General features: G+C 39.8%; 1 protein-coding gene across 1 annotated transcript in view; it reads right to left on the bottom strand.

The window, feature by feature from the left end:
- Positions 1-4,225: 4,225 nt before the first annotated feature.
- LOC115226503 (jouberin-like) overlaps positions 4,226-10,000 on the bottom strand; it is a 75,020-nt gene continuing 69,245 nt past the window's right edge. Inside the window, exon 30 of the mRNA XM_036515170.1 lies at positions 4,226-4,232. Within this exon, the coding sequence (XP_036371063.1) occupies positions 4,226-4,232 (7 nt within the window). The remainder of the gene's footprint in view (positions 4,233-10,000) is intronic.

Raw genomic sequence — 10,000 nt, 5'->3', positions numbered from 1 at the left:
AGTGTGCGCCGTCTGATATTGCGAGTAGATGGCTTCCAGAGGAGAAGAGTAGAGATTGCCTCGTTTTCTGCTCTACAACAATGTCCAGCAAACTTGACTCTCCTACCTTTCACAAGAGATGACACAGGTGGTAGCTTCCCATATATTTGCACATACACACACGACATATACATACACACACATATATATATACATACACATGCAGGATATTCATGTTAAATTTGACAGTTTGCATAAAAACAAAACAAAATAATATCCTATCCAAAAATAAAATATTTAAAAAAATCAAAAAATATCAACTTGGTTATGGCTGGGAGATAAAAGTTTGCTCAAAGTAGCCATCCTCAGCTTCCAGCACAGCCTCACGATGGCTCCAAAACCTGGTGTATACATTCCTTGGTGTCCCTTGGCAGATCTTCAAGCACCTCCTTGAATTTGGCTACCAACTTACCGGTCATAGTTAAACTGTTCCTTTTCCAGGATCAGCTGAATGTATTGGTGAATAGTGAATGTCATTGGAGAGCATAAAGATTAAAATTGTAGCTGAGAAAAATTTAGTGGCCATGGAGACGACTAAAGCCATCAAAATAGGGAAAAGGAGTTACCCGCATCGGAATGATTTGCACCAAATATCTTAATGCCAACATCATAACTACTGTTCAATGCTCTGGACACTAAAGGTTGTGACTTGATATGGATGGAAGCACTCCGTCGGTTACGACGATGAGGGTTCCGGTTGATCCGATCAACGGAACAGCCTGCTCGTGAAATTAACGTGTAAGTGGCTGAGCACTCCACAGACAACGTGCACCCTTAACGTAGTTCTCGGGGATATTCAGCATGACACAGAGAGTGATAAGGCCGGCCCCTTTGAAATACAGGTACAACAGAAACAGGAAGTAAGAGTGAGAGAAAGTTGTGGTGAAAGAGTACAGTAGGGATCACCACCATCCCCTGCCGGAGCCTCGTGGAGCTTTTAGGTGTTTTCGCTCAATAAACACTCACAACGCCTGGTCTGGGAATTGAAACCGCGATCCTACGACCGCGAGTCCACTGCCCTAACCACTGGGCCATTGCGCCTCCACGACTTGATATGGACATCATGAAAAACTAAGTTCCCTGAAATGGTGGTGGTCTTTGGGTGTGTCTCTAGCTGGTTAGGACTCCAGAGACAGGAAGTGGAAAAACGATTTGAAGAAGTGAATCTTTATATATAAAGCAATAATATATATCTTTATATATAAAAAAGTTGTGTGTCTGTCTCCTACGATTTAGATTCCTAACTACTCCCACATTTTGCGGTGCAGTTTAACCAAAACCGGGTATCTTATAGTCGTGATTCATATCGAGCCTTCTGGGTATTAGCGCGCGTCTACGATGAGTCTACGATTTTAAAATAATTTACCAATCATTTTTTTCCATTTTAATGCATTTTTTTGCTATTATATAAGGGAAGTAACTCTCTAAAAATGTCTACGATGAGAGTCTACGATTTAAAAAAAATTTACCATTTTTTTCCATTTAAATGCATTTTTTCGCTATTATATAAGGAAAGTAACTCTCTAAAAATGTTACGAGAGTCAACGATTTAAAAAAAATTTACCATAATTTTTTTTCCATTTTAATGCATTTTTTCGCTATTAAATAAGGGAAGTAACTCTCTAAAAATGTCTACAATGAGTCAACGATTTAAAAAAAATTCACCATAATTTTTTTTCCATTTTGAATGCATTTTTTTGCTATTTTTTGGCTATAACTCTCTAAAAATGCTTTATAGTTATTTCCCTTACAAACCCGAGCAACGCCGGACGATACTGCTAGTTTTTAATTAAAAAAAAGTTAAATTAAGACCATATTATTCTTTCCAAGGTAAAATTATTCAAGTACCCCAAGTATGGTACAGATTGATCCAGAGGTTAGAGCATGCATTGAGGACACACAGACAGACAGGGTATTTTGTATGTTAAGAAGATATGTGTATGTAAGGCGGCAAGCTGGCAGAAACGTTAGCACGCCGGGCGAAATGCGTAGCCGTATTTCATCTGCCGTTACGTTCTCTGAGTTCAAATTCCGCCGAGGTCGACTGTGCCTTTCATCCTTTCGGGGTCGATTAAATAAGTACCAGTTTCGCACTGGGGTCGATGTAATCGACTTAATCCGTTTGTCTGTCCTTGTTTATCCCCTCTATGTTTAGCCCCTTGTGGCTAGTAAAGAAATAAGAAGATATATGTGTGTGTCCCTCTTTTGATCAGTGGGGAACGTTGGCCTGCTCATCTAGCCAGTGGGATGGCATCATTTGAAGGCTAAAACAATACAAAATGCATTGTGACCAGCAATGTGTAACAACATCAGATAACCCGGTCAGTCACATGATCATGTGCTGTATGTGTATGTGTGTATATATATATATACTCTTTACTCTTTTACTCGTTTCAGTCATTTGACTGTGGCCATACTGGAGCACCGCCTTTAGTCGAGCGAATCGACCCCGGGACTTATTCTTTGTAAGCCCAGTACTTATTCTATCGGTCTCTTTTGCCGAACCGCTAAGTGACGGGGACGTAAACACACCAGCATCGGTTGTCAAGCAATGCTAGAGGGACAAACATATACACACACACATATATATATATACATGTATATGACAGGCTTCTTTCAGTTTCCATCTACCAAATCCACTCACAAGGCATTGGTCGGCCCGGGGCTATAGCAGAAAACACTTGCCTAAGGTGCCACGCAGTGGGACGAAACCCGGAACCATGTGGTTGGTTAGCAAGCTACTTACCACACAGCCACTCCTGCACCTATATATACATATATATATAACGGGAAGCTTTATGAAAATAAACAAAAGACGAAGGCAGGTGGAATACAAACAAACAATTGTATTAGTATGGCATATATATATATATATATGTATATACCCTCCTTCTTCCCTTCTTTCCTGAGCGTCCAATAATACTTTATCTGTTCCACATCCTTGCGTTGTCTTTTTGTTTTCTTGTTTGGATTAACTTTATATATATATATATATATATATATATATATAATGAATAGAATTTGAATAAAATCCTTGCAGTAAGCTTTTCAATACAATGGAAATTTATGGACCCAGTACCTTAAAATCTTGACATGATGGTAATAAATAGATATCATATTTGGATTATGTATGTCAAAAAACCCCTAGTTCAGGTCCTAATTTTTTGACAATAGAAACATTTTTTTTCAGTCTGTGTTATAGACCTGTCTCTCCTACCTCGCATATCAACAAATTCATGGAACAAATTGTCATGGAATTTTCACATGCTCCTATAAGAGAATGCCTCGCTTCCTAATATCCTGCATGGTTTCCACATGGGTAAAAGCTTCCTTACATGGCTTTTGCAGCATTATGGCGATGTATTGAAACAGCTTATGAAACAATCAAACATGGATGTGATATATCTAAGTTTTGCAAAGGCCTTCAATAGAGTTGTTCAGGGGATAATATGTCAGAGGCCACTTAGACTCAGCATAGTTGGGAAATTAGAAGAGTGGTTACATGATCTCTCGAAAGATAGAAGCTAGGCTATTGCATCCAATCTAAGGCGGCGAGCTGGCAGAAACGTTAGTGTGCCGGACGAAATGCTTAGCGGTATTTCGTCTGTTGTTACGTTCTGAGTTCAAATTCCGCCGGGGTCGACTTTGCCTTTCATCCTCTCGGGGTCGATAAATAAAGTACCAGTTTCGCACTGGGTCGATATAATCGACTTAATCCCTTTGTCTGTCCTTGTTTGTCCCCTCTATGTTTAGCCCCTTGTGGGCAATAAAGAAATATATTGCATCCAATGGAGCCCCTTCCAAGGAAACATTAATAACAAGTGGAGTGCCACAGGGCATTGTCTTAGGGTTGCTGTTGTTTGTGGTGGCTCCTTTAGACTTGCCATCAATTAAACAAGCAGTACTCTTACTAGCTATACTGATGATACAAAGGTAGTACAAGCAGTTAAGTTTGTTCTTGATGTTGTCTACAGAAAGATCTAGATGTCTTATATAAATGGACCGAATAAATGTATGTATGAGCTAATAAGGGAGAGCTCTACATGGTAGATAGACCTGGTAAAAGTAGCAATTAAATCTCTTTCACTCATTCCCTACTAAATTATGTATGTATATGTATGAGCCAGTGAGGGAGACCCCTACACAGTAGCTAGAAATAGCAGCTAAATCTCCTCTAAATCATTCCTTACTGTCTAGGTTGCAGTGAGTAAACTGTTGTCTAAATGAAAATAACACTGGCATCTCATTTTAACAGATATATTTACCAAAATTGCATAAAAATATCTTGAAATACTTAACCCTTTCGTTACCATTTTTATTTTGAGATGCTCTGTATTTCTTTCAATTACTTTAAATATAAATAAGAATTTAGTAAAATAATTTAGTTATCATTCAGCTAGTGTGAGGAACACAAATTGTGACTAAGGTTTGGTGGAAGATTTTTATTCAGAACTTTTGAAAACAAGACATTTGTACTACAGAGACAGAAGTGGTTTTAACCAGGTTGGTATCAAAAGGGTTTAAGAATTGTTTCTCTATTATATATATTTCAACCCTTTTGTTACCATATTTCTGTTGAGATGCTCTGTGCTTCTTTCAATTAATTTTAAATATAACAAAGAATTTAGTAAAATAACTTAGTTATCATTCAGCTAGTGTTAGGAACATAAATTGTGACTCAGGTTTGGTGGAAGATTTTAATTCAATACTTATGAAAGTAAGACATTTGTACTACAGAGCCAGAGGTGGTTTTGGCCGGGTTGGTATCAAAAGGGTTAAGCATAAATTTATTCAATAAAATCGCCATTGGCTTCAACCATGGCCTCCATACGACTTCGGAATCTCCTGCAACTCTTCTGGACGGTCTCCTTGCTTAAGTTGGTGAATGCTGCCATAATCCTTACCTTCAGTTCATCTTTGGTGTTATAAAGAGTTTTGTTGGTCTCTTGCTCAACTGCACACCCCACACCTAATAACCAAGGGGGTTGCAGTCTGGAGAGTTACATGGCCAGATGTTCAGGGTGGTGTGGTTGCAGAAATTGTCTGACAAAACATGACTGGCTTCTCCTGCTTGTGTGGCATGGTGCAGAGTCCTGTTGCCAGACATAAGGTCTTCCAGCAGCCACCATCTTGACCCAAGGCAGCACTATCTCCTCCAGGCCCTTGATGTAGGCCTCTGTGTTGAGTGTGAGGCTGTGTGGGAAAGTGAATGGAGGCATAACGTCCCCATCACTAGTGACCACTCTAAACACAATGATGTTGACTGGATGTTAGATTTTTATCACTCTTTACTCTCTTTTACTTGTTTCAGTCATTTGATTGCGGCCATGCTGGAGCACCGCCTTTAATCGAGCAACTCAACCCCAGGACTTATTCTTTGTAAACCAAGTACTTATTCTATCGGTCTCTTTGCCGAACCGCTAAGTTACAGGGACATAAACACACCAGCATCGGCTGTCAAGCGATGTTGGGGGGGACAAACACAGACATAAAAACTCACACACACACACATATATATACATACATATATATGACGGGCTTCTTTCAGTTTCCGTCTACCAAATCCACTCACAAGGCTTTGGTCGGCCCGAGGCTATAGTAGAAGAAACTTTCCCAAAGTGCCACACAGTGGGACTGAACCTGGGACCATGTGGTTGGTATACAAGCTACCAACCAAACAGCCACTCCTGCGCCTAGTATATGTTCACTCTTGGTATATGTCCTCAGATTAAGACCGAAACACTTTGAGATGTATCACCCAGTGTCTTATGAGTGAGACTGTGCCCATATTGCATGCTTCAATGCATTAAAAACTTTCTTATTCCTGAATATACTGTTGAAATTGGCGGGGTCTGTCCTGTGTGGTTTTTTATGCCATTAAATATGGTAATTGTTTATGTAGACCAAAACGTTTCCACTAATATACAATACTCGGATACATGCACCTTCTCACGCATGCAAGAACACTCTTATTCTCTCTCCTTCTCTCTCTCTTTTTCTCTCTCTTACACACACATACACACACACACATACACACACCAAGCACTTTTCTCTATTTCTATATTTCTCTCACATACGTGTGCATACATATATTGGGCTGGCTATATATCAATAAAGCTCTCTCACACACTCTCAAGTAATCTTGTTATCTATCTGTCTATCTATCTATCTATCTATCTATCTATCTGTCTATCTATCTATCTATCTATCTATCTATCTATCTATCTATCTATCTCTATCTGTCTGTCTGTGTGGTGCGCATATATATATATGTATACATGTTGTAATATTAAGTTTAATGTAATTATAATAATTGTAATATAATAAATATTAAATACATTTCCCCGTGCCGGTGGCACATAAAAAGCACCATCCGATCGTGGCCGTTTGCCAGCCTCGTCTGGCACCTGTGCAGGTGGCACATAAAAAGCACCCACTACACTCACAGAGTGGTTGGCATTAGGAAGAGCATCCAGCTGTAGAAACATTGCCAGATCAGACTGGAGCCTGGCGCAGCCTTCCGGCTTCCCAGACCCCAGTTGAACCGTCCAACCCATGCTAGCATGGAAAGTGGATGCTAAACGATGATGATGATGATGATGATAAAGGAAAACAAAAAAATGGAACAAGAACATAAACATCAGTAACGTTAACAATAAAAACAAAAGGAACAATGAATAAAATTCCATATTTTTAAATCATTTTTATTGCATATCCATGAAACAGTTCGTTTCCTGAAACCTTAGTCAAAATCTTTCATTTCACGTGCTGTGACTACAAAGACCCGGGATGCTTCCGGCTCCAGTTCTGCATAGCCCCTGCCCATTCAAAGTACCTTGGATCCCGGAACATCTCGCTGTGCTTGAGGAGACCTGTTGAGTCAAGTGCATGTACACGAACATCGAAACAAATATCAATGGAAATAGTAGTTGTGATACCTGTGTCGGTGGCACATAAAAAGCACCATCCGAACGTGGCCGTTGCCAGCGCCGCCTCGACTGGCTTCTGTGCCGGTGGCACATAAAAAGCACTATCCGAACGTGGCCGATGCCAGCGCCGCCTTGGCTGGCTTCCGTGCCGGTGGCACGTTAAAAGCACCAACCGATCGTGGCCGATGCCAGACCCCCCCTGGCACCTGTGCAGGTGGCACGTAAAAAGCACCCACTACACTCGCGGAGTGGTTGGCATTAGGAAGGGCATCCAGCTGTAGAAACACTGCCAGATCAGACTGGAGCCTGGTGCAGCCCTGGATTCCCAGATCCCCGGTCAAACCGTCCAACCCTTGCGAGCGCGGAAAACAGACGTTAAACGATGATGATGATGATGATGATGATGAATTCACAATACTGTACTCCCATCTAGTAGATAGTGAATTGTTATTAATTAATTAAATTATAGAATCTGTTAGACGTAATATTTACTACCTGCGGAGAAAAGCTAATTAGTTAGGTAAAAATATCCTGGGTTAATGATATATTAAGAAATGGAAGTGAAGTAATTAAGATGAACTGAGTAGTTTCTTTAGGGACATAGAATTTATACTATTTAATATAGATTATCAAAAAAAAAAAGGAGACAGGGTTCTCGGTTCAGTCCCACTGCATGGCATCTTGGGCAAGTGTCTTCTGCTACAGCCCTGGGCTGACCAATGCCTTGTGAGTGGATTTGGTAGACGGAAACTGAAAGAAGCCTGTCGTATATATGTATATATATATATATATGTATGTATGTGTGTGTTTGTGTGTCTGTGTTTGTCCCCCTAGCATTGCTTGACAACCGATGCTGGTGTGTTTACGTCCCCGTCACTTAGCGGTTCGGCAAAAGAGACCGATAGAATAAGTACTGGGCTTACAAGCAATAAGTCCCGGGGTCGATTTGCTCAACTAAAGGCGGTGCTCCAGCATGGCCACAGTCAAATGACTGAAACGAGTAAAAGAGACCGATAGAATAAGTACTGGGCTTACAAAGAATAAGTCCCGGGGTCGATTTGCTCGACTAAAGGCGGTGCTCCAGCATGGCCGCAGTCAAATGACTGAAACAAGTAAAGGAGTAAAGGAGTAAGGAGTGAGAGAATTTAATTCTAAATCTTCAATGAAGTTTTTTAGTAATCTATGCATGTTTAGTAATCTTTTGCCCAAACGACCTAAACATTAGCTTCAAGGTTCATCCAAGACTTGGACCATGGGCCATACGTCCCCTGCCCAATTCAAGACACAACATACATGTACATGCAACATAATTTCTTTCCTCAACAGGCCCTGCCTGCTATTTAACATTGTCCGAGGGAGATCAAAGAGGAAAGGATCCCATCAACCTAAACAAAGTCTGGATAGATTCCTTCAAAGAATACCAGATAAGCCACCCATAATTGGATACAACTCACCAACAAGAACTCACTACTTGAACAAACTTGACTTAAACAAAACTTGACTTAAACAAAACTTGACTTAACAAAAACTTGACTTAAACAAAACTTGACTAAACAAAACTTGACTTAAATAGGATCCGAATAATCCTATCAGGTGGTGCTATTAAGTTAGACAAGGCCTGGACCAATCTTTGGTCGAAACATATCTAAGTTTTTCTAAGTTTATGCATATTGAATTAACTTGTCAAAACTTACCTCCGGTTAAACAAAAACGACAATGGCATTAACAATAACAATTTCTTTTTGTTTTAGTAATTTTTATTGCATATCCGTGAAACACTTCGTTTCCTGAAACCTTAGTCAAAAATTTTTCAGTTCCCAAATTCACAACACTGTGCTCCCATCTTGCAATGGGTTGAACTGATCGAAACTTACCTCGGTTTGCTCAATAACGACAATGGCATTAACAATAACAATTTCTTTTTCTTTTTTTTTTTTTTTTTTTTTTGTTTTAGTAAATTTTATTGCTGGAGTGGCTGTGTGGTAAGTAGCTTGTTTACCAACGAAATGGTTCCAGGTTCAGTCCCACTGCGTGGCATCTTGGGTAAGTGTCTTCTGCAAATGGTGGTGGTGGCGATGGTGGTGGTGGTGATGGTGGTAATGATTCTGGTGGTAATGATGATGGTGGTGGTGGTGGTGGTGATGATACTGGTAGTGGTAATGATGGTGGTGGTGGTGGTGGTGGTGGTGGTGTCTGTAGTGGTGGCGGTAATGATGATGGTGGTGGTGGTAATGATGATGGTGGTGGTGGTAATGATGATGGTGGTGGTGATGGTAATGATGGTGGTGATGGTGGTAATGATGGTGGTGGTGGTGGCATTAGTGGCAGTATTTGTAGTGGTAATTGGTAGTAGTGACTGTGGTGGCAGTGTGGGACACACTCATGATCACTAGTCATAGTCGAGTGCTTTCATACCATGCAGGGGTGGTGCCAGTGGTGGGGGCTGGCTTAGCATTGCAAAAGCAAACAAAAATAAAAAGTGGGTGGAGATTTAATGATTTACATGCAAATTTATATGCAAATTTATATGCAAATTTATATGCAAATTTATATGCAAATTTATATGCAAATTTATATGCAAATTTATATGCAAATTTACAAACTAAAAGGAAATGAGGGAGAAGGGAGAGGAGTTGGTAGAAAGATGCTTTTTAGGGACAGGTGCAGGGGAAGGGAAATTTGTAAATCACCAATCACAATTGAGGGTTTTGGGATCTTGTCCTTTTGAACGGCAGATGTCAACATAATTTCTAGGTAACTAAAGAATTTTAAACTTCGTATACTGGTAGAATGTGTCAAAATAAAACATTTTTTTCTCTTGGCTTCTGAGAAAATTGTATTTGTTGTGTTAACGTAGTTTAATTTTTCGAATTTTATCCAATCCTATGCCCTCTATTGAGCTAAAATCATAAAAAAATTAAACTACGTTTAAACTTACAAATTTACAATTTTCTCACAAAAAGCCAAGAGAAAAAAATGTTTTATTTTGACACATCTACCAGTAACGAAGTTTAAAAGTGTGTTAAAAGTGT

The sequence above is a fragment of the Octopus sinensis genome, linkage group LG30, assembly GCF_006345805.1.
Source record: "Octopus sinensis linkage group LG30, ASM634580v1, whole genome shotgun sequence".
Classification (NCBI taxonomy): Eukaryota; Metazoa; Mollusca; class Cephalopoda; order Octopoda; family Octopodidae; genus Octopus; species Octopus sinensis.
The sequence above is the reverse complement of the archived record's forward strand: the minus strand, read 5'-3'. Positions and strand labels throughout refer to the sequence as shown.